The following is a 24,049-nucleotide window of genomic DNA, read 5'->3' as shown; positions in this document are numbered from 1 at the left end:
TAAGCACTTTTAAATTTACTCTAAGAGTACGCCTATAGGCTACATATATTCCAAAATCTTGCTCAAGTAAATGTATACGTAGTACATGTATCACGTTACTACCCACCTCTGCTTATACTATAGGCCAAATGATTTTAAGTCATGCTATAATACTTTGATTTAATGAAATGTCATGATTGATGAAAAGTACACAATTGTTTATGTAAAACCTTAACCTTAAAGCAACACGCCCACATTTTGGGAATTTTCCTCGCAGCACCCTAGAAGCCCCCTGGTGAGGAGCAGAGAGTTCGGTCAGAGTTGTGCGCAAATCACTTCACCCAAGTAGCAGTGCTTCGCCTTCTGAGAATATAGTTCCCAGTATGTAGACGGTTAAAAGATGGTTGTCTCATATGAGCTTTATATTTGTACATGGTGTGACTATACAAATCACAACACATAAATAGGTAAATGTTTGCATTTCTTTGTCACTTATTATGCTAGCTGGAGCCATTCACTTCCAGTCTTTGTGCTAAGCTAAGCTAGCTGGGGCTGCGTCAGACAGAGTTACAGCAGGCACAGAGATGAGAAAGGTATGTATGGACTTATCTAACTCTGGGGATACGGTGGATAAGCTAAATTCCCAAAATGTGGGCGTATTCCTTTAAATGTGCATTGTACTAGCAGCCCAGAAGATTGTTGGTTTTAGTTTCCAGAAAACATAAATTAGGGTAAGCGGGGCACAAACTAAATGAAATTTTATTTGAATAAAGTTCGGGAGGTGCACGTTCAGGGATTCAACCAATCAATGCAAGAGGAAGCTGGTATATTAAGCCGTCTCTCACCTCTATCCTGCGACAAGTTTCACAGCATCCCTCCACCACCCCATCACATCACTTTAGCCTGGGTTGTTTTCCCAGTGATTAAAAAGGATGGGGAGTACTCAGGGTTCGGGCCAAATTCCAAGCAAAATATGCTTAAATTAATATAAACGAATTATTTAATTGCGATTTCATGTAGGCCTACGTGTAAACTCATGAACATCGGGTTAATTGTAACACGGGTACTTTACATATTTACAGTATACAGGACCGAGCAATCTGTGCTTTTTTCTCTTAATCTCCTGTGAATTTGTGAAACTTTTGATGTGTTTTGTTTACGATATTAAACAGAGAGTGATATGGAAGCAAGGAAGTAAATTTCTTCATCTTATGTTTTTTGACATTTCTAATTTGGGTGTGTAAGTCACCAAATCCAAATTTGTATTATTTTAATCACCGTCTTGTTACCTAAACCATGACACAATTTAAAAACATATCAACAACTCCTAGGATCATGGATGGATGAATGCATGTGCGGATATCTATCTATTATAGGAGGATATATAAACAATATCCACCTTCAGTATATAGACAGAATTTTATTGAATTATTTGTGTTTAAACAATATTTTCTAGCAGGTGTTACAACAAACTCCAAGTAATAGAATATAGAAAGTTGTTTTATGAATATATGATTATTATATTGTTTACAGGTGATATTTGGTGTCACTGTGATTATCCCACTTCAGGTTCTGAGAGATGGTGGTGCCCAGGAACCTGAATGACTCCACACGTAGTCATTTCCACAGTTTTGAGTGGGTTCAGCCAGATGTTCAACCTCCAGTCTATAAGCAAACTCGCCACCAATGGATGATTTGAACAAAAGAACGTAGAGCAGGTAACAATAAAGTAACTGTATTGGTAAAGTGTCAAGCGGTATTAACATGTCAGGGTAAATGTTGCAGATATTAACATTGGATTCACAAGGTAAGCAGTTTTCTCACACTTTTGGCAATAGTGTTGTTAAGAGTATAAAGTCCCCATCCTACTTTTAAATTCTCTCTACAACCTTTAGCACAAGTGTTATTTAAAGATATTTAGTCAAAGCATCTCCTTTCAGATTTCTTCGAGGGATGATCAGCATTGCGTGCTTTGGCCTTGTGTCTGGTACGAATGGTGTAGGAACATTCAGACGTGCCCTTTTTGCGATCTTTGGCCTTCTTTTGTCTTCTATCATGATCATCAAAGTCATCATCATCATAGTCCTCAATATCTTCCTGCATCAGATGTTCAAAGTTAAGTTCATTGCATCTGTTGTCAACAGGTCTGTTCCTGTATCTGGTACTAATAATTCTGACAACATCTTCATCCACCAAACTCAGAACCGCATCTCTCAACAGTCTAAATAGGTTCTCAGCTTCGGAGCCCATCGCCAGCAGAGACTCTGGTTTGATGCCTCTCTTGAACTCCTGAGCAGCCTGGTGAACCAACGTTCCCTGGTACAACCTAAATATCACAGTATTTAGTAGTAGTATAAAGTGAATAACTGAATATTTATGGATATGTTCAAAATGGTACACTTTACATTACTCTCAAATTTGCATTTTGTAATGTTTCGTTTTTGCAGTAAACATATTAGTGAATGCATCAAAATCAGTGACCTACATTTGCCAAAATTAAAAAAATTTGAAGCACTATTATACATTATTATAACAACACATCATACTACTGTATGAAAGGTTTATTTAAGGTATAATTGATGACGGGCCGTTGAATTATAAGAAAATAATGCACACCCAAGGTGGTTATGCGGCATGATGCGAAGCGGAGTGCCATTATACTGCGTGTGCATTATTTTCGAACAATTCGAAGGACTCAATTATTCAGGTTATACCACGGTTACCAAAAAGATTGCTTTGATGCCTATTTTAAAGACATTTTAAAGGTTAGGTGTGCCTTTATTGAAAAATAATCAACACCTGAATTTAGAAGCCACCAAACGCTTCCATGGCGATGTTACTGTGCCAGAGGTCGAAGTACTGCAAACTAAGTGCTCTTCCGCCATACAATATAGTTCTCATTTTTTATCCACTTAAAAATCATTTTATTTTTGCCACCATACTTACTCTTGTAATTACTCATGTAACAGTCTTTAAATAGAGAAAACATGGAAGTGTTTGGTGGCTTCTAAATACATCCCAGTTTGGATCCTAAGGAATGCTAGACTAAATGCTAACACAGTCATGATGCGCTGTGCAAAGATGAAGTGCACGCATTGAAAAAATGTATGTATACATTTGTCTAAGTTGAGGTAAGAACATAGTAAAATATTGAAAAACTGTGGTGTGAAAAGAAACGCTGCTGTACCGTGCACACTCTGGTTCAGGAAGTGGACAACACAGTAAGCGATTGAGACAGAGACTCCACCACAGACAGGACTGCCATTGGCTGTACAGATGAGCCACCTCATGATCCAGATTTGCTTGAGTTTTTAGTTCCAGCCGTTCCTCTAAACCCCAAAGTATCACAAACGTTTAGAGCTATCTAAAAACAGACATCACCACTCTAGCAGAAATCTTTTGCTTCACATTTAATCTCTGTTTCAATGTATATTTTATTTTACTTTTGAAAGGTGCAGCATATTTAGATAGAAAGATATTGATGTATTATGACATCATTACCTATTTGTGTCCTGGCTGTAGCGTTGAGCTGTCCATAAACCATCCCCAGTAAGAGACCCCAAAGATGCACCAGGTTCGGCTGAGGCTGTGCATTTACCAGCCAGTAACGCGTCACAAACACCTGGAACTGCAGGTGAAGTGGGAGACCTCTAAAAGTGACAGATGGCACACCCAACGTTTCCAAGAAGATCTGAAGTCGCAAGGCGTGTGGTTCCTATAGAGACATTACACAAATAAAATGAAGACTTGAATTAATATATTCAAATGTAGATTTCAAGAAAAGATAAGATGTTTTAACATCAAGCTTAAGAGTGCCACAGGGATGACGTATTTTTGTAGGCCAAACCCGGATGCAAGTTAGCATTTTAGCACTTCAGATTCCAACCTCCCAAGTCAATGTTTTTTTGAATGAGTTTTGATTATAAGCCTAAAATAATTACTTTTTTATTCTATGACATAAGACACACCAGTAATACCCTCACTTGTGACTTTTAAAGCTTTCATGTTAAAAAGGTCGTTGCTAACAAGTTGCTACATCCCACTAAACACAGGACGTCGGATAGACGTGCAGATCATGTCTATATTGGGTCCGTCGGTCCATGACCAATTCTGGACATCTATTCGACGTCCAAACTAGGTCCACTATTTGGACGTCCAACCATGACCCTACTTGGACGTCATATTTACGGTAACATTTGACGTTTGAACTGGGTAATTTTTTGGACGTCATTAGGACGTCATATTTACGGCAAGATTTGACGTTTGAACTGGGTAATTTTTTGGACGTCATTTGGATGTCATATTTACGGCAAGATTTGACGTTTGAACTGGGTGATTCTTTGGACGTCATTTGGAAGTCTATGACATACCTATGTCTATATTACATGATTAGGCCTATAAAAATGTGTTTATTTACAAATATCAGGATTATTGTACCAACATGATTAATACTTACGAATAGTCTATATTATTTATACAGTACTGTTTTTTCTGCTTTCTTGAATTATATACAAATTCATCTAAATGTACAATTAAAAATCTGTAATTAAATGTGTAGTTCGTTATTTTAAAAGTATCTGACCATACTAACAATTTAACATGAAAATATTCTCACCTATTCTCATAGAGTTGTTAGTGAGACTTGCTTGTAACCCAGAGATCGGTAGTTCGAATCCTGCAGCCGGCAGGAAATGACTGAAGTGTTTCGGTGTTGCAATAGATGGGTGAAGTGCGGAGACAATAATTTTCGCTTTTTTCATGTCTCTTCCTTACACGGCGGTCCTACGGATGTAAACATTTAGACGTGCAGAAGACGTCGAAAAAAAAGACGTCGCCTGGCGTTACAAAACAACCCCTTTTATGGACCGGATTTGGACGTCCAAAAATTACATGATAAAGACGTCTTTCCGACATCACTTTGCGCAGTAGGATGGGACTACAGACTTTGTCGTCACAGATAAAGATTTTATTAACAAAGCAACATGGCACAATTCCCAGCAATGATTCATTCTCAGACTATTTGCTTAACCAGGGAATGTGTTTTTAAAGGTTTTTAATAAAGTTTGAAAAAATTGTCAGAAGCTTGGTGGTGATGACATTGAAGTCAAGTAGCTGTGGTGTAGTTTGCTTGTAGCCTAAGGTTAGCTTTTTGTTTTTTTAGTAAATGCATTTTGCAAGTTGTGTTCTGTAATGATTAAGACAAAACGTATACATGTCTTTAACTTTTGTTAAACACAGCGCTTATTTTTTGCGCTAAGCTTTTTGTCGAGAGAACCAGTGTCCCGCTAACCTCCAGGTTGGCCTACAAATATTTGTCATCACTGCAGTACTCTATTATTACCTCTGGTAATGTTTCCAGTCGAAGTCCTTCTTTTACTTTAGTCTCTATAGCTTCAACTTCTGAACTGGTTAGAGTTAATCCTTGTCTGTCGTACTCTCTTATGTAGCACTTGTCTGAAGCAGTAGATGCTTTAGCAGCTGCCACAAGTTTGTCATCCGTCTGTTGTTTCCCCAACAATGCTAAACCGTAAAGCACTTGTCGTATGGGACGAGAGATTTCATTGCTACTGGGTTGCTGAAAATCTTCAACCTGAGGGTTTAGCATAACCCTTTTTAGTAACAGTACATAAATAATGAAGGAGCCCATCTTTCCTTCATGCAGGTGCATCAGAATCCACGCAGGCAGGGCTTGCAGTGGACCTGTGCAGGCTATCTGTGTTTTTGAGTTGAAGAATTGGGCAAGAGAACTTTTGGTGAGCTCGTACTGTTTGATGCCTTTAGGCAGAGCTTCATGGACAACACGCTCTTCCTTTTTATCTGTTATGAGCTTGAGAAAACCATCAGTGGCCTCTTCTGGTCCCCGGAACCGGGATAACCACTCAAGCAAACCACTAATAGAGTTGAAGCATTTTTTTGCAATTTTTTGCAATTCCACATAATCATATCCGAACATGCATGCAAGGACTGGGAGAAGATCCTTGTTCATGTTGTTGAAAGATGCACATAATCTTTCCACCATAAAATGTTTGCTTGGGATGTATTTTTGGTTTGTGTCTCTGTTCACTTCTACATCTTTCCAACAAAAATGTTCAGCGGGCAAAAATCCTGCAGTGAGGTCGAATATATAGAAATCACTGTCATTGGACAGAACTGGACAATTCCATTGGTTAGCCAAAGCAGCAATCTCCCCGTCATCTTCATAACACTGAACAAATGGCACCTTGAGTTTATGAAGGGTCTGGGCGAACACATATTTAGTAAGAAGTGGGAGGCACTTCCCCTTCCGTCCTGTAGACAGCTCATTGGTCATTATAATTTTCTGCTCAGATCGTTTTTTAAGGGTCGGAAATTTTCTGTCAGTGTAGTCACCCCCACCATCGATTACAACGTATGGCTGAATATCACAGTCTCTGAGGTTGCTGAAAAACTGTGTGATCAAATCTTCAAAGGTGTCATATTCTCCTCCATGTATCTGATCCAGTTCAATGTACCGGTTTTGAAAGTACAGTTTGTTGTATAAGTTACATCCATCAATTATGAGTTTACTGTCTCTAAATGGCAAATACTCTAACAAGCTTGTTTGATCCTCAATGTAACTCCTCAGTCCCAGGACTCCCATGCTGAATATACTGCAAGTGTTGATGTTAATAATGTAAAATAATGTGAAAGTATTCACTATTAATATAATTTTACTATTTAAAAAAAGAATAATTCAGGACATCTGTTAGCACTACTTAATCTTATGCATTGTTGCAAAGTAAATGATTTAATGAAACATTTTAAGCTGTGCTGACATCATTATATTGCTAATTACAACAACTTAATATTGTGTGTAATTTAGCCTTAATATCTGCATTCATTTGTTTAAAACAATAGTTACAACCCCTTCAGCCGTGACTAATTCACAATACAGGACTAGCCTTGAGTAACATATTGCTTTTATAAAATGGTTAGTCAGTTACCACACAATACACATAATAAAGGAATAAATATGTATCACTGTAACTTTCATGACATTACTTATTGACTGTGAACTGCAACAGAATGTACGGGTGTGTACTCACATTGTGTGTACTGTGTATCCGAGTAAAACAGGTGCTTGTTTTTGTTAAACAAGGGTTTGTATCCTAATAATGCACTTATTGCCACCAACTATTAGTACATACTTTAAATAGTATACCAACACACATCCTCAAGAATATATAGTGTTAAAATCGCAAATTTTTCAGCTACCTGCAGTGTCTCACTCTTCCTACACGCTCCCCGTCACCTCTCGTCTTTAGAAACCAAAGGATTTTTAATTTCCACAAGTAATTTGTTCCAGAGGTCAGTTCAGCCACTAGCCAGACCGATTAACAAGCATAGACCAGAAGTTAACTATGGACCAGCTGCGTAACTGTGACACCGTGTGCGGATGAGTCCAACAAAACTATGTTGTCTGTGGCCGTGATATGGCTTTACATCAGCATAAAGACCCAATCACAGCCTTGCCAGTATAGAGCCATATAACACTCCTATCCAAGTGATATTGCTTTATTGTACCCAATGATTCTCTGTATTACTGTACAGCACCCATAGCAACATAAAAATATGTAAACATTCTGTTGCTGTTTAAAGGCAGGCTCATGGCCAAGGGGGGACATTAGGGGGCAGTGCCCCCCTCCCCCAGATGACACAGCATTTTCCCCAATCATATGGCCAATTTATTATTTAAGACAAAAAAGTCATTGTGAACTTGATCATTTTAAAAACTCTAAACTTATATATTAAATACTTGTTAAAAACAACTGCACTGCTTATCATGTATTTTTGTATACTGTACTTAAAACTATTTTTACCATTTCATTTTTGTTCACAAATCACAGAACGGATTATGTGACTCGTGAAAAAGTATGTGAAGAGACTAAGCTCAGCGCTGACTTTCACACAATTATTGTTTATATGAAAACAACATATATCCAACCTACTGCCTAAGCACAGGCACAAGGTAACAAAATAAAAAATAAAAAATCTTTAAGATAAATTAATGTTTAACACTATTGAGTCTTTCTCTCTACTGAAAACAACATAAAATATCACTTCATTTCAAAAAATGCTCTCTTAATATAGTCTCATGCAAAGCATGCTGGGAAATGGAAAGTCTCATTAACCTCATCACAACCACCAAAAGTTGCAATTATCTGCAGTGTTTGTTTAAACAAGGGTGTAGATTGAAATTACTCTGTTTGGAAGTAATAAATAAAATTTTTGAGTTGGCAAAGTTGTTTGACTCGATTTGATTTTATTTGAGTCTTTGGATCTCAAAACGGTGAACTCGTTGAATAGCCAACCTTTAAGTTAAATAAATTATTTCACCGGCTTGCTTGAGCACAGTTCACTTTAAATAAGGTTTACAGTTTAATAATGCATTCCATGATACAATACTTGTGATTTTTAAGAGGTCTCAAATGTCATGGGTGCCAGTCCAAAGGAACGCAATTGAATGCACAGTTAGTTAGAGTAGCTACTAAGTGCGTACACATCTTTTTTTGGGGCAAGATAACATTTAACAACACGGCAAATTTAATACTTGCAAATCTAAAAAATAAATACAAGTCACATATTGGAAAGTTGAATAGAGGTTCCCAAAATTTCAGAAATTAATGTCTGAAATCAACAATGTATTTGCGTCAGTATGAGATGCGCGATTCAACAAGACGCGTTTATTATAATAAGCCGATCCCTTAAAGGTGCAGTGTGTAATTTTTTAAAAGGATCTCTTGACAGAAATGCAAAATAATATACAAAACTATGTTATCAGGGGTGTATAAAGACCTTTCATAATGAACTGTTACGTGTTTATTACCTTAGAACAAGACCTTTTTATCTACATACAACGGGGGTCCCCTTACATGGAAGTTGCCATTTTGTGCTGCCATTTTTCTACAGAAGCCCTTAACGGACAAATTTTTTACTAAGTTGTCTCCGATGATGACATGTTTGTCTGGTGGCGGGGGTGAGCACTGGACTAAGCCGTTGGTTGCAATTTGCAACCTCACCACTAGATGCCGCTAAAATTTACACACTGCACCTTTAATACAATATCAGGGGAAATAACTCACAATTATGATTTTTTTGTCTTAATTGTGCAGCCCTTATATGCATTCATGTTCATAATAGAAGGATGGTTAGATAAAGGATCATGGATGGATGAATGAATGTGTGGATATCTATCTATTATAGGAGGATATATAAACAAGATCCACCTTCAGTATATAGACAGAATTTTATTGAATTATTTGTGTTTAAACAATATTTTCTAGCAGGTGTTACAACAAACTCCAAGTAATAGAATATAGAAAGTTGTTTTATGAATATATGATTATTATATTGTTTACAGGTGATATTTGGTGTCACTGTGATTATCCCACTTCAGGTTCTGAGACATGGTGGTGCCCAGGACCCTGAATGACTCCACACGTAGTCATTTCCACAGTTTTGAGTTGGTCAAGCCAGATGTTCAATTTCCAGTCTATAAGCAAACTCGCCACCAATGGATGATTTGAACAAAATAACATAGAGCAGGTAACAATAAAGTAACTGTATTGGTAAAATGCCAAGTGGTAATAACATATCAATGTAAATGTTGCAGATATTAACATTGGATTCACAAGGTAAGCAATTTTCTAACACTTTTGGTAAATCGTATTGTGAGACCTGTATTCATTTTTTAACACGTATGAAAAACCTTTCAACGTTTTCCCTAGGAATGTTTAAGTGTTTTAGAGTATAAAGTCCCCATCCTACTTTTAAATTCTCTCTACAACCTTTAGCACAAGTGTTATTTAAAGATATTTAGTCAAAGCATCTCCTTTCAGATTTCTTCGAGGGATGATCAGCATTGCGTGCTTTGGCCTTGTGTCTGGTACGAATGGTGTAGGAACATTCAGACGTGCCCTTTTTGCGATCTTTGGCCTTCTTTTGTCTTCCATCATCATCATCATCATAGTCCTCAATATCTTCCTGCATCAGATGTTCAAAGTTCAGTTCTTCTGCAGACAGATCATTCCTAGTATTGATTCTTTTGACAACATCTTCATCTACCAAACTCAGAACCGCATCTCTCAACAGTCTGAATAGCTTTTCCGCTTCAGAGCACATCACCAGCAGAGACTTTGGTTTGATGCCTCTCTTAAACTCCTGAGCAGCCTGGTGAACCAACGTTCCCTGGTACAACCTTAATATCAGAGAAATGCTCTGTTATAGCACAGTATTAAGTAGTAGTAGTATAAACTGAATAGCTGAATATTAATGGATATGTTCGAAACGGTTTATATTACTCTCAAATTTGCATATTGTAATATATTTAGTGTTTGCAGTAAACATAATTTGTGAATGCATCAAAATCAGTGACCTTTGCCAAAATTAAAAAATAAAAAAAAATCCGAAACACTGTCATATATTATTATCACAACCAGTGTTGGGGGTAACGCATTACAAGTAACGTGCATTACGTAATAATATTACTTTACTGAAGTAACGAGTAAAGTAACGCATTACTTTTTATATGCACACATTAATATTTAAGTTTCTTTTTAAAAAAAGTAATGCAGGTTACTTTTTAAGTTTATTTAAATCGATTCACAAGAATTATGTACTGAATTAAACTAAACGTAGTCACATTATGCACTCTATGAGTACACTGTTTGGGAACAGTTTGAGTTAGAAACTGAGATGGCAGGCCCGAGCTCGACATTTTATGATGAAATATGCAATTTCTGAATGCAGAACTTTTCAGTCATAAAAAAACACTTCAAGTCTCAGCCAAGAAAAAGTAACGCAAAACTAACTAAAAAGTAGTGTAAGCATTGCTTTCCATGAAAAGTAACTAAGTAATGCAATTAGTTACGTTTTTGGGAGTAACTTAATATTGTGCATTACTTTTAAAAGTAACTTTCCCCAACTAACAACAACACACCTTACTACTCTATGAAAGGTTTATAATTTCTTATACCACAGGGCTGTTGAATGCTTTATTATGATGAAATTTTACACGTGTGTTGATTTGTTCCTGTAAACCGTACACCTAATCTGTCAATCAAATGTCTTAAAATAATCACCAGAGTAATGATTATGATAACCGTAGTATAAGTGGAAGAATTGACTCTGGTCCTTTGAATTATGTAAGGAATAATTGACGACGGGCCATTGAAGTATAAGAAAATAATGCACACCAAGGTGGTAATGCGGCACGACGCGAAGCGGAGTGCCGTTACACCGCAGGTGTGCATTATTTTCAAATAATTCAAAGGACCGGAGTCAATTATTCCGCTTATACCACGGTTACCACAAATATGGCTCTGTTGCCTATTTTTAAGACATTTGAAAAATTAGGTGTGCGGTTTACAGAAAAATAATCAACACCCATAGAACATTTCTCAGCCAATCAGAATGCAGCATTCAACAGACCCGTGGTATAATTGAAAATAATGCACATCTGTTTCATGTCATGCTGCATTAACTCCTTGGGTGTGCATTATTTTTGAATAATTCAAAGGCCCATCAATTATTCAACTGAAATTCTGCTGGGTTATTTTTAACCCATTGCTGAGTAAATATTAGACAAAACACATGTTGGGTTAATAAATAAACATATGCTGGGTTGTTTCAATGCAATGCAACAACCCAGCAAAATTGAAAGTTTTCCTTACATAATCCATACTGTTTCAAATATAGTTTTTTCCATAAAAGTGTATACTATGCAGTGGGCTTTGGTAGTATGGTAGTATTCTATTTTAAAGGAAAACACTACATTTTTTTCAATATTTTACTATGTTCTTACCTCAACTTAGACGAATGAATACACACCTCTTTTTCAATGCATGTACTTCATCTTTGCACTATTCATTACTTAGGATCCAAACAGGGATGAATCCAGAAGCCACCAAACACCTCCATGTTCTCCCTTTGTTACATGAGTAGTAAGATGAGTAAGTATGGTGGCACAAAACAAAACGTGGCGATTTTTTAAGCTGATAAAAAATGAGAACTATATTGTATGGCGTAAGAGCACTTAGTTTACAGCACTTCGACCTCGTCGCGCAATAACATTATCACTCCCCCACTCACTTAGGCCCTGTCCCAAATGGCACAATCCGGACTTGTGGACCTCCTCAGAGTCCACACTTTGATGACATCATGTAGTGCAGGCCCTAGGGACCCTTGACGCAAGTCCAAGAAGGTGCACCGAAGTTGTATTTTGGGACAGACTCGAGCGTCACACCGGAAATAGGTTGAGAAGTTGCCCATCAGTGTGAACTCCTTCCTTCCGTCGTCTGCTTGGTCTGATTTCTCTTTCTCTGGGTTGGTAGAATGCGCAAAGCCTTCTGCAATGCGGGCTTTGCCGATTACAACATCAAGGGTTCAAAGGAGGCGCTGATGAGCACACTTTGGAGCGTAAAAATGACAGATGGGACACCCTACGGACTCGTGGACTAAGCGAGCATGCGCAATTTAAGGCCACAAGACCGAAATCCACATGAAGTGCATGTGGGACATGTTTGAGCGAGGAGTGATGATGTTACTACGCCAGAGGTCGAAGTGCTGAAAACTAAGTGCTCTTCCACCATACAATAGTTCTCTTTTATATCCACTTAAAAAATCGCCACGCTTTATTCCGTGCCACCAGACCTACTCATGTAACAGTCTTGAAATAGGGAAAACATGGAAGTGTTTGGTGGCTTCTAAATTCATCCCTGATTGGATTCTAAGGAATGAATGGGGCTAGGCTAAATGATAAGACATTCAGGTGCGCTGTGCAATGTTGAAGTGCATTCAGTGAAAATATATATGTGTGCATTGATTCGTTGAGGTAAGAACATAGTAAAATGTTGAGGAACTGTGCTTTTTTCCTTTTAAGCATACACAATACAAGTTATGTGTAAAAAAACGCTGCTGTACCGTGCACACTCTGGTTCAGGAAGTGGACAACACAGTAAGCGATTGAGACAGAGACTCCACCACAGACAGGACTGCCATTGGCTGTACAGATGAGCCACCTCATGATCCAGATTTGCCTGAGTTTTTAGTTTCAGCCGTGTCTCTAAACCCCAAAGTATCACAAACGTTTAGAGGTAAATGATGTGTATGACATCAAAAACAGACATTGCCACTCTAGCAGAAATCTTTTGCTTCACATTTAATCTCTTTTTCAATGTATATTTTATTTTACTTTTGAAAGGTGCTGCATATTTAGATAGAAAGATATTGATGTATTATGACATCATTACCCATTTGTGTCCTGGCTGTAGCGTTGAGCTGTCCATAAACCATCCCCAATAAGAGACCCCAAAGATGCACCAGGTTTGGCTGAGGCTGTGCATTTACCAGCCAGTAACGCGTCACAAACACCTGGAACTGCAGGTGAAGTGGGAGACCTCTAAAAGTGACAGATGGCACACCCAACGTTTCCAAGAAGATCTGAAGTCGCAAGGCGTGTGGTTCCTATAGAGACATTACACAAATAAAATGAAGACTTGAATTAATATATTCAAATGTAGATTTCAAGAAAAGATGAGATGTTTTAACATCAAGCTTAAGAGTGCCACAGGGATGACGTATTTTTGTAGGCAAAACCCTGATGCGAGTTAGCATTTTAGCACTTCCGGTTCCAACCTCCCAAGTCAATGTTTTTTGAATGAGTTTTGATTATAAGCCTAAAATAATTACTTTTTTATTCTATGACATAAGACACACCAGTAATACTCTCACTTGTGACTTTGAAGAGCTTTCACGTGTCTTTACAAGGGTCGTTGCTAACAAGTTGCTACATGGGACTACAGACTTTGTCGTCACAGATGAAGATTTTAAAAACAAAGCAACATGGCACAATTCCCAGCAATGATTCATCCTCAGACTATTTGCTTAACCAGGGAATGTGTTTTTAAAGGATTTTAATAAAGTTTGAATAAATGCTGGTGGTGATGACGTTGAAGTCAAGTGGCCGTGGTGTAGTTCGCTTGTAGTCTAAGGTTAGCTTTTTGTTTTTTTAGTAAATGCATTTTGCAAGTTGTGTTCTGTGAAGATTAAGACAAAACGTATACATGTCTTTAACTTTTGGTTAAACACAGAGCTTATTTTTTTGCGCTAAGCTTTTTGTCGAGAGAACCAGTGTCCCGCTAACCTCCAGGTTGGCCTACAAATATTTGTCATCACTGCCGTACTCTATTATTACCTCTGGTAATGTTTCCAGTCGAAGTCCTTCTTTAACTTTAGTCTCTATAGCTTCAACTTCTGAACTGGTTAGAGTTAATCCTTCTCTGTCGTACTCTGTTACGTAGCACTTGTCTGAAGCAGTAGATGCTTCAGCAGCTGCCACAAGTTTGTCATCCGTCTGTTGTTTCCCCAACAATGCTAAACCATAAAGCACTTGTCGTATGGGACGAGAGATTTCATTGCTACTGGGTTGCTGAAAATCTTCAACCTGAGGGTTTAGCATAACCCTTTTTAGTAACAGTACATAAATAATGAAGGAGCCCATCTTTCCTTCATGCAGGTGCATCAGAATCCACGCAGGCAGGTCTTGCAGTGGACCTGTACAGGCTATCGGTGTTTTTGAGTGAAAGAATTGGGCAAGAGAACTTTTGGTGAGCTCGTACTGTTTGATGCCTTTAAACAAAGCTTCACGGACAACATGTTCTTCCTTATTATCTGTTATGAGCTTGAGAAAACCATCAATGGCCTCTTCTGGTTCCCGGAACCGGGATAACCACTCAAGCAAACCACTAATAGAGTTGAAGCATTTTTTCGAAATTTTTCGCAATTCCACATAATCATATCCGAACATGCATGCAGAAACTGGGAGAAGATCCTTGTTCATGTTGTTGAAAGATGCACATAATCTTTCCACCATAAAATGTTTGCTTTTGATGTATTTTTGGTTTGTGTTTCTGTTCACTTCTACAATTTCCCAACAAAAATGTTCAGCGGGCAAAAATCCTGCCTTGAGGTCGAATATATAGAAATCGCTGTCATTGGACAGAACTGGACAATTCCATTGGTTAGCCAAAGCAGCAATCTCCCCGTCATCTTCATAACACTGAACAAATGGCACCTTGAGGTTTTGAAGGGTCTGGGCGAACACATATTTAGTAAGAAGTGGCAGGCACGTCCCCTTCCGTCCTGTAGACAGATCATTGGTCTTTATTATTGTCTGCTCAGATCGTTTTTTAAGGGTCGGAAATTTTCTATCAGTGTAGTCACCCCCACCATCGATTACAACGTATGGCTGAATATCACAGTCTCTGAGGTTGCTGAAAAACTTTGTGATCAAATCTTCAAAGGCGTCATATTCTCCTCCATGCTTCATATCCAGTTTAATGTACCGGTTTTGAAAGTACAGTTTGTTGTATAAGTTACATCCATCAATTATGAGTTTACTGTCTCTAAATGGCAAATACTCTAACAAGCTTGTTTGATCCTCAATGTAACTCCTCAGTCCCAGGACTCCCATACTGAATATACTGCAAGTGTTGTTGTTAATAATGTAAAATAGTATGTAAAATAATATGAAAGTATTCACTTTTACTTATTATATTATATTATATATTATTAATTATTATAATTAACTATTAAAAGAAAATAAATCAGGACATCTGTTAGCACTACTTAATTTTATGCATTGTTACAAAGTAAAAATTGTAATTTAATAGCTTACCAAAATTGCAGAAATTGATGTCTGAAATGAACGCTGTATTTGCGTCAATATTAGATGCGCGATTCGACGAGACGCGTTTATATAATAAGCCGATAGGAAAGTGAAACCTGCATTCTTTGTGCCAGAAGCTTCAGCTTATTTGAAACTTAAGGAGGCCTTATAATAACATTGGTGTAACTTCTAAGATGGCCTTAAACAAATGAATACAAATGTTTTCTTTTAAATAAAAAACATATGTTTTTCTATTTTATCTGAAAATGCATTCCTAGACTTAACTTATCGGAAGTAATCTTGCATCACAGTTACTATATTGTATTAAGTGTCTTTACTTTCATATTTAAAAAAAACTATGGCAATTGGAGGTGGAAAAATAATGACCTAAGAAAATTCTATCGAACGTAGAATTTACAAATTAGGAAAGTTAATGCTAGCAAAGTCTCCGGAGGACATAATATCAGGTTCGCCCCTATATTAAACCATCAAAATATCAGGTTTATGAGACAAAATGGAGAAAACATAAAGCATTGCGGATATACCTTTAATTCTAATATACAAATAAAACAAATGTATAGTTATTTAATTATAGCCTAGAGTTGAATAAAGGACTTCGTCTTTTCCTAGTCGGTACTTGGAAGCAATTGATAAAAGAAATGGTCGTCTCATGCAGTATGTTTTCTCAACCCAAGTCGGTTGGGACTTTTTTTGAATAACAAATATATTTGGCTATATAAAGGTCATGAGGCAGATCCGACGCGGTTCACTGAGAAAGAGGACTGCGGTTACGTGTCAGGTAAGATATGTTATTATTATACATTAATGAAATAGCCTAAAAATGATGAAATGATTGTACAGCTGATAGTAAATGACATGCCTCATTTAATATGTTTATTGTCATTTAATGTGTGACATATATAAGGATTAAACCGAATTATAAAATACATTTTATCGTACTATTTTTAACATCCTAAAAAGTGTAGGTTACACTTACAAAAATATACCAACTTTAAAAGATTAAAACTTAAAGATTAAGATTCAATTAAAATATGTTTTGTAGTGATTTCCTTTTTGAAAGCATGCAACATTTTTGTTAAAATGAACTATTTAAGCATTAATTTGATTTCTTTAGCATTCTACTCATGAAATTATTAAACACAGTATCTGTTATCTTTCTGAACATTGAAGAAATTGCTGTATAGCTGAAAGTGAATTACAGGACAACAATACCGTTTACCAAAACCATTATACATATGTGAAAACAAAAACACATTTTTTCCATCAATTTGATTCATCGTCTATGCCACTTTTTCCTATACTACTGAAGCTTATTTCAGGCCATAAACCAAAAGCAGGTTAACACGAAGACTTTTTTTGTGTTATGCTTTTAACACATTATTATTATTATTTTGTTAATTTTGTGTTAAAATAAAATACAAGTTGTGTTAAAAGTAACACAAAATGTGTTTTCCAATAACAACACAGAGATGTGTGTATTATGGGACAGGGCATTTAATGTGTTTTCCCTAAATAACACTGATTGTGTTGTTTTTAACACATCCAAGAGTGTTGCCATCCATCACAGTAAATCATATTGAATAATCATGTATGTGCAATTAATTATATTTGTAATAAATATGTTCTGACATCTCACCATACTGAGGCATAATTTAGATCTTGTTGAGTATATAAATTACATTTAACCATGGTGTTGGATGTTAGGTTATAGAAAGTCTGTCTTGAACTTCAACTTACACTATTAAATATATTGAGCCACATCTTTACTGGCGTAGTGCTGTGCTTCTGGGTGAGTGTAACATCAACGGATGCATTTAACCACTTAATCCATCATTACCAAAAAATTATATTATTTGTTAGCCTAAACAGAATGTTTTGAATTCTTGTTTTATGGCTAATTTCATTGTGGGAACTTTCTTCCAAAAATGGGGAATATTTAACATGACCCAGTCTGTGAAAACTAAATAAGCAGACTGGGTTAAAATAAGACAATGTCAAAATTTTAAATTAAGGTGAAATTAATGTTACAATCAAACTTTGATGCTCCTAATCTCATAATTAGATTTTAAAACTATGGCCCTATAGGATCTAAGCGCATTGTCTAACGCACACAGCGCAACATCTAAATTGGTGTGTCCGAATCCACTTTTGCTAATTTAACGACGGGAAAAATGGTTTGTGAAAATGTTTGGTCGAAAAGGGTTGGTCCTAGTTTTTAATGAGTAGGCTAATGGGAGTATTTTGGTCGTAACGTGCAATAAACCAATGAGAGTCTCAGCTCTCATCCACTTTAAAAGCCAGTTGCGCTATGGCCAATCCCTATGTAGATGACGGACTTTGTAAATTGAAAAACTAAGCGGAGGAACAAGATCCCCAGTTTAAGATGCATGGTAAAAATGTGTTGTTTTTCACGTATTGAAATGGAAGTAAAAAAGCAGGCTTTTAATTGCTTTAAATGTATGACTATCCAATATCATCAAAAAATAATTTACAAGTATGCAAGAAAAGGTTTGTACTCTAAAAATACTTTATTTGTAACAAACAGGAGATAAAGAATTTACAAACGGCTCTCCACGCGTTTCAGCACAGCGTCAGTTTCTTAAGCATTACTTAAAAATGTTTCTCATCTCACCATATCCACAGGTACAGAGTCATCATATACAATAAATCCGTGGGGTAGCATTTAAAAAACATTTAAAAACAGATGCATTTGTTTAAAGCAAAGCATTTATTTACTTACCAGGCTACAGGGTGAAGCAGCTCTTTTTCGCCTTCTAACGTCTCATAATTACTCCTTATTTATGTCCAAGAGACTCAATAATAATCTTTTACATGCAATCCTTTAATCTTTTTATATTTGAAAAGCGTTTTTGTGCTGCTGCGCATTCATGTGTGTGATCAGCAAACCCGCGTTGTCGTCCTGTTTATAGGCGCATATTACTAATGCTCTCAAATAACAAAAAACATATTGCGCCATTGACTTTGGACTTTAGACCAGGTTTTTGTTGGTCAATGGCGTAGTCTATTTTAGTTTCCTCAAAATAGCAACGCGCCAACAATGCGCCAGAACACACCTCGTTTTCAAACCAGAACGCCCATGGGCGCAAAAGGGGGCGCAAATGCATTTGCTATTTAAACAACGTGGCACTAAACGTGAAAATGATAATTGCGCAGGGTGGAAACTAGCAAAAGACATTGCGTCGCGCATTGCGCTGCATTGCGCCTTGTGTAAGATGGAGCCTATACAGAAGGCAAAACCTTAAAGGGATATTTCACCCAAAAATGAAAATTCTAACAAAATTTTCTCCCTCTCATGTTGTTACAAACCTGTATGAATTTCTTTGTTCTGATGAACACAAAGGAAGATATTTTGAGGAATGTTTGTAACCAATCACGAGCCCCATTCACTTCAGGAAAAATATATTATGGGAGTGATGGGGCTCATGAAATGTTTGGTTGCAAACATTGCTCAGATTATCTTCCTTTGTGTTCATAAGAACAATGGCCCGTCTCTTTGCAATCAGATATTTTAAAAAAACCTACCTCTAAGAATATCCATACAAAGGTGTGATGTCTGCCTCAGTCCACCAGGCCCTGTAAAAAGTTGGATCAACTTAAAAATTACTGGTAACGTAAAAATATTTTCTTCAACTTAAAATTTTACTGTAGTTTTACATTAGGTGAAAAATGTAAGTTAATCCAACTTTTCACTTGTTACATTGTGATATGACCAACGCCATCTCACAAGAATTTGTACATATTTTACGAGTTTAGTAATATAAAAAATAGTAATTATTAATTCATACTCCTGTGACATTGGGGTTAGGCGCGGCCGGGGTTCGGTTTCATTTTTCATGAGAATCGTACAATTTTGCAAAATTAACTTTGTATAAATTGATACGAATTAGCCAACTTGTAAAATATGTACAAATATGTAAAATATGTACAAAAAATATAAGAGCATGTCAAAACCTCTGCCAGTGTCCGAAAATGGTCAGAACCCAGATGGTTTAAAACCAACAATTTTTTTAGATAAAGCTATTGAAGGGATACATTGGATTATCTTTTTTCTCCAACAGATCGTCAGCTTCACTGATCATATACATTGATGTCATAAAGAATTGGAGCCATGCTTACTCTTCTGCTGATCATGGCAATGTTTGGCCAAGGTAAGCATGTCAAGTCAATAGACTTTATATATAGATTCAGAAATCTGACCTCATATTGAAAATCTACGATTTGCTTTTTATTTAAAGGAACAGTATGTAAAAAATGTATATCATTTAATCATAAAATGGCCCTGATATGTCACTAGACATTAAGAAATCATTTTCATTTCAAATACTTCTATCACTGACAACAGTGGTCTGGCCAGGATATTGTCATTTAAAAAGTGGAGTTGCAGCCCTCAACTGATGTTTATGTTGTCATTTTGTGTATTGGCCACCAGTTGTGTAATTGCAGTACCAGTTTTAGCCACAAGTTTTGTGATTGCAATACCAGTTTTGGCCACAATCCTACATACTGTTCCTTTAACCTTGGCAGATCATGAAAAAAACTTCCTATAAATATATGAAACCAATTTCATTTCAATTGAGAAAAGCACAGAATAAAAGCGTTTTTCAGGAATTTGCAGGTGATACTCTATGTGAAGAATATTAATACTTTTTTTATTTGAACAGGCCAGTCATTGGTGTTGTATGGTAACGAATTCATCACAGCATTTCCAGATAACGTTGCCTCCTTCTATCCATATGTTTCGAGAAATTCTCTCAACGTTACAGCTCTCTATAATGACACAGAAGTTATTGTCTACTACCAAGGCAGCCCTTTATACGACACTATAATGTTTCAAGGACAGACCCAGAATTTTTCTCTGCCTTGGGATGTTGAGGAATCTAAACTCAACCAATCCCTGAAGACCGTCAGAGTTGTCAGCTCCAGATCCATTGTTGTAATGTCAATAAGTGTGAAAGGAGATAGCATGCAGACCAATGTCCTTTGGCCTTACAGAAGTCTTGGATGGACTTATTCTATTCCCATTCTAAGTTATAGTGGAATTCTTTCTACGTTCTATCAAGATCCACAATATGTCAGCGAGAGATACAAATTCTTCAGGCTGCTCGTTATCAATGCGGTGGGTTCCACAAATAATATCACAATTATACGGAAAACACAACACAGCGAGACGGTTGAACTCCAACCCTGGGCCTTTCTCCAGCTTCAGCTCAATGATTCAGAAATCGCAGTAGGGGGTAGTTATAAAGTGGCTGTGATACTGGCCCACCCGTGTATGGAAATGACAAAATGCCATTGCAACATGGTGGTGAACCAACTTAGTCCTGACGGGTGGTGGGGTAACAATTTTGTTGTGCCCTACATAAACAACATGACATGGATGCATGTGACTGAAAGCTGTTATTGGCCTCACAGTACACAAGCAGCCGGTACGCTGGATCCTATCAAGTCAGGAGGCCAACACATCACCACAACATATCCATCCTCTCTCAGGATTATCAGCCCAGGCATCATCATAGAAGTCATTCCAGAACATTTATTCTCTGCCTGCTACCTAGTGCACTTCGGCTTGACATATGGCAGCGTGTTGGTGATAGCTAAAACAGCCTTAAAGTCAGATGTGTATATAGACAGTAAGTTACTGGTATCTAATAATTGGGTCACCATTGCCGATACTGAATATTCTGTGGCGTCAGTGTCTCTCAATGACAGACACGTCATTTGGCATCCTACCTCAAAAATCGCAGTGTACTCGTTTCGTCAGATGGCCAGTGGAACTCCGTACGGAAGCACGGCTGTACCATTGAGTGACAATCCAGGTAAAAACACATCTATTAATGCTTGGTGATGGTGAAACAAAAAAATGGATTCTAAAAATACAAGAAATGGTTCTTTGGGAAACCAAACAAGTTTTGTGACATTGCTCTGAAGAACCTTTTTAACACCTTCACCTTTGTTTGTATATTGCATTATTTTAAGCCAACAAATAATCATTTAATATTATATTATTATATTATCTAATATTTTAAAGCTGCAATCTTTAACTTTTTGTTTAAAAATACAGAAAAATCAGTATTTGAGCATGTACGGTAACAATTCGTGTTCCTTACTACTGTTAAATTAAAAGAAAAGTACAAAAAGTAACCTGTAATTTTACATTTTAAACAGAGATGGCGATAGAGAGGCAAATGTTACAGTGGCGGCTCGTGACTGCTCATCCGAGGGGCGCAAATTTAAAATAAGTGTTCGGAGTGTCATGTGCGTTGCTTGCGTTCTCAAATGTGTTTGTTGCGTCATGTGACACATGTGCCTCACGTGTTCTATCACAACAAGTGCCTGCTGCACACGTGCCAAAACGTCCACGACAAAAGAGACGCTCACGGTCCCAAAATACACGCAAGACACTCACTTAACAGTAAACTCTGATTACGTATGAGATTATGACAAACACAAGCGTCTCTTTTATCGTAAACCCTTTGGGCCTGTTTGCAGCAGGCACTTATTTTGGCGGAACATGTGATGCACATGGGATCACTCGATGCACCGAACACATATTTTGAAATTAAGAACAACACACATGACGGACTACATACATTTTGTGATGAACTGCACATCGAGCGCCCTCGAAAAAACAAGTCACCGGCCGCCACTGAAATTTTACGGTCTGCAGCTTTAAAATATCATAATTTAAAGGTGAAGTTTGACATTTCTTCACCATTAGTGGCACTGATTGCAAACACAATATAGGCAAAGTGTACAGTCCAATAGTCCAATGAGTTTGGGGCAGGCCTACATGTTTACAATATTTTAGCAATTATGTTTGCTGCCACGGTGATGCAGAAATGACACACTTCAAAAGAATGTATTTATCCACCCACATGTACTGATTTGAGTACCATGTTTGTGTGCTTTTAGACCCCGCTGGCTGTTTATTCTACCCTGCTGCGTTTACAGTCGTATCTCAACCCATGAGTTGGACCGAATCCTACGAGTACTGTTCAACCTATAGTGACGAGCTGGCCACTCCATCCACTGAGATATCTCACATGGCGCTGGCTAATTTTCTGGCAACCGCAGAAAGTAATGAGTACTGGATCGGGCTGCGACGCAGTCTGTTTACATTGGATTGGTACTGGCAGGATGGAAACCATAGTGTAGACTTCAGTTACATGCAGTGGAGTAGCGGACAACCAGGAGATCCTACGATGGGCATGTGTGCTTCAATATTTTCAAATATGACTTGGAATAGTGTGTCCTGCTGTAATACGTTCATGCCGATCTGCTACAACAGACCTGATTACTTCCCTATGAAATAAGATTACAAAAGTTTCTTAGTTTCTACCCCTTACTAAAATATCAGTGAAGAAGACAACAGTGGATGACTGAAAATTCCAGTTAAAAAATACAGTGATGTTACAGGATGACATTTAAACTTGTAGCTTGTATATATCGTTCAATGATGCATTGATCTACCCATAACTCTGTGTGCTAGAGTAAACAGATGTGAAATTACATACCTGTAGGTAGCTGTGGAGTTGTTTTTGACCTATGATAACCTGTGAAAAATGTAAACATGTCTAAACACTTGTTATAATTTATTTACTTAATATATACATTGTTCATACTTAAAGAAACAACATAAACTTCTATGCAATTGTTAGCACATTATATTTTCATTATTGTTAAATCTAATATATTTAGACACAACATAAAACCATTATATATGAATAAATGAGTATAAAATCCTTAGATAATAAACTTTAAGCTCTCATTCCTAGCGTGTGCATAATTTATAAGTAGTGCACTTTGGATTTGTTGAGTAAATGATTGGGAAAATATCGCCAAACCCAACCACTGGTTTAAAGGAGCGTATAAAATGTCCATATTTAACCCAACCATGTTGTGAAACAACCCACCATAAGTTAATTTAAATGCAGTAATTGGGTTGGTCCATATTTTAGCCAGCTGGGTTAAAACAACCCAACATGTTTTGGAGTATGGACTCTATGTGACACGTGTTATGGCTATAATGACTCTCATGTCAGCACCTCATTATGCAAAGTTCTGCAGGGGCACAAATGTGTTTTGAATACAAATTGGGCCTGTAGAGTAGGAAACACACAAATGAAGATCATTTTGTTCAGAGAGGAGAAGACCTGTGACCTGGCAGCCTCAGGTAAGTCTTGCTGACACCGCACAACAGAAAATATTTATTTATTAATTATAAAATGACTTTGGAGCAGAGGCGATTCTAGAGTTAGAGCTTTAGGGGTGCTGAGCACCCAATGAGCTCTGCTGCCACCACCCGCTCTTTTTTCCTACAGAAACCAATAATATGTATATTGT

General features: G+C 37.1%; 3 protein-coding genes and 1 long non-coding RNA gene across 6 annotated transcripts; 2 read left to right on the top strand and 2 right to left on the bottom strand.

Moving 5' to 3' along the window:
- Nucleotides 1-651: 651 nt before the first annotated feature.
- LOC129448525 (single-strand DNA endonuclease ASTE1-like) lies at nt 652-7,934 on the bottom strand. 2 transcript variants are annotated; one of them, XM_055210966.2, is made up of 5 exons: nt 7,044-7,934; nt 5,321-6,608; nt 3,481-3,694; nt 3,167-3,308; nt 652-2,305 (listed from the first exon to the last, which is right to left on the bottom strand). In XM_055210966.2, exons 2-5 carry the CDS (start codon nt 6,596-6,598, stop codon nt 1,897-1,899), a joined length of 2,043 nt encoding a protein of 680 aa, XP_055066941.2. In that variant the 5' UTR covers nt 6,599-6,608; nt 7,044-7,934; the 3' UTR covers nt 652-1,896. The 2 variants fall into 2 exon arrangements, with proteins under 2 accessions (XP_055066941.2, XP_055066942.2); XM_055210967.2 differs by having other exon boundaries at nt 653-2,305; nt 7,213-7,934.
- On the top strand, nt 2,177-9,973 carry LOC129448527 (uncharacterized). Its single transcript, XR_012371611.1, has 3 exons — nt 2,177-2,298; nt 9,359-9,543; nt 9,837-9,973. It is a non-coding gene; the product is annotated as an uncharacterized lncRNA (long non-coding RNA).
- On the bottom strand, nt 8,778-15,600 carry LOC129448521 (single-strand DNA endonuclease ASTE1-like). The gene is made up of 4 exons (XM_073872400.1): nt 14,192-15,600; nt 13,248-13,461; nt 12,919-13,060; nt 8,778-10,195 (listed from the first exon to the last, which is right to left on the bottom strand). The coding sequence occupies exons 1-4, from the start codon at nt 15,467-15,469 to the stop codon at nt 9,814-9,816; spliced, it is 2,016 nt and encodes a 671-aa protein (XP_073728501.1). The 5' UTR covers nt 15,470-15,600; the 3' UTR covers nt 8,778-9,813.
- Nucleotides 15,601-16,240: 640 nt separating this feature from the next.
- On the top strand, nt 16,241-23,351 carry LOC129448524 (uncharacterized). 2 transcript variants are annotated; one of them, XM_055210964.2, is made up of 4 exons: nt 16,241-16,463; nt 19,765-19,854; nt 20,368-21,522; nt 22,619-23,351. In XM_055210964.2, the coding sequence occupies exons 2-4, from the start codon at nt 19,815-19,817 to the stop codon at nt 23,017-23,019; spliced, it is 1,596 nt and encodes a 531-aa protein (XP_055066939.2). In that variant the 5' UTR covers nt 16,241-16,463; nt 19,765-19,814; the 3' UTR covers nt 23,020-23,351. The 2 variants fall into 2 exon arrangements, with proteins under 2 accessions (XP_055066939.2, XP_055066940.2); XM_055210965.2 differs by lacking the exon at nt 16,241-16,463 and having other exon boundaries at nt 18,564-19,854.
- The last annotated feature ends 698 nt before the right edge of the window (nt 23,352-24,049 follow it).

This window comes from Misgurnus anguillicaudatus, chromosome 10, assembly GCF_027580225.2.
Source record: "Misgurnus anguillicaudatus chromosome 10, ASM2758022v2, whole genome shotgun sequence".
NCBI lineage: Eukaryota > Metazoa > Chordata > Actinopteri > Cypriniformes > Cobitidae > Misgurnus > Misgurnus anguillicaudatus.
Note: the sequence above shows the minus strand (reverse complement) of the source record. Positions and strands in the feature narration are given on the sequence as shown.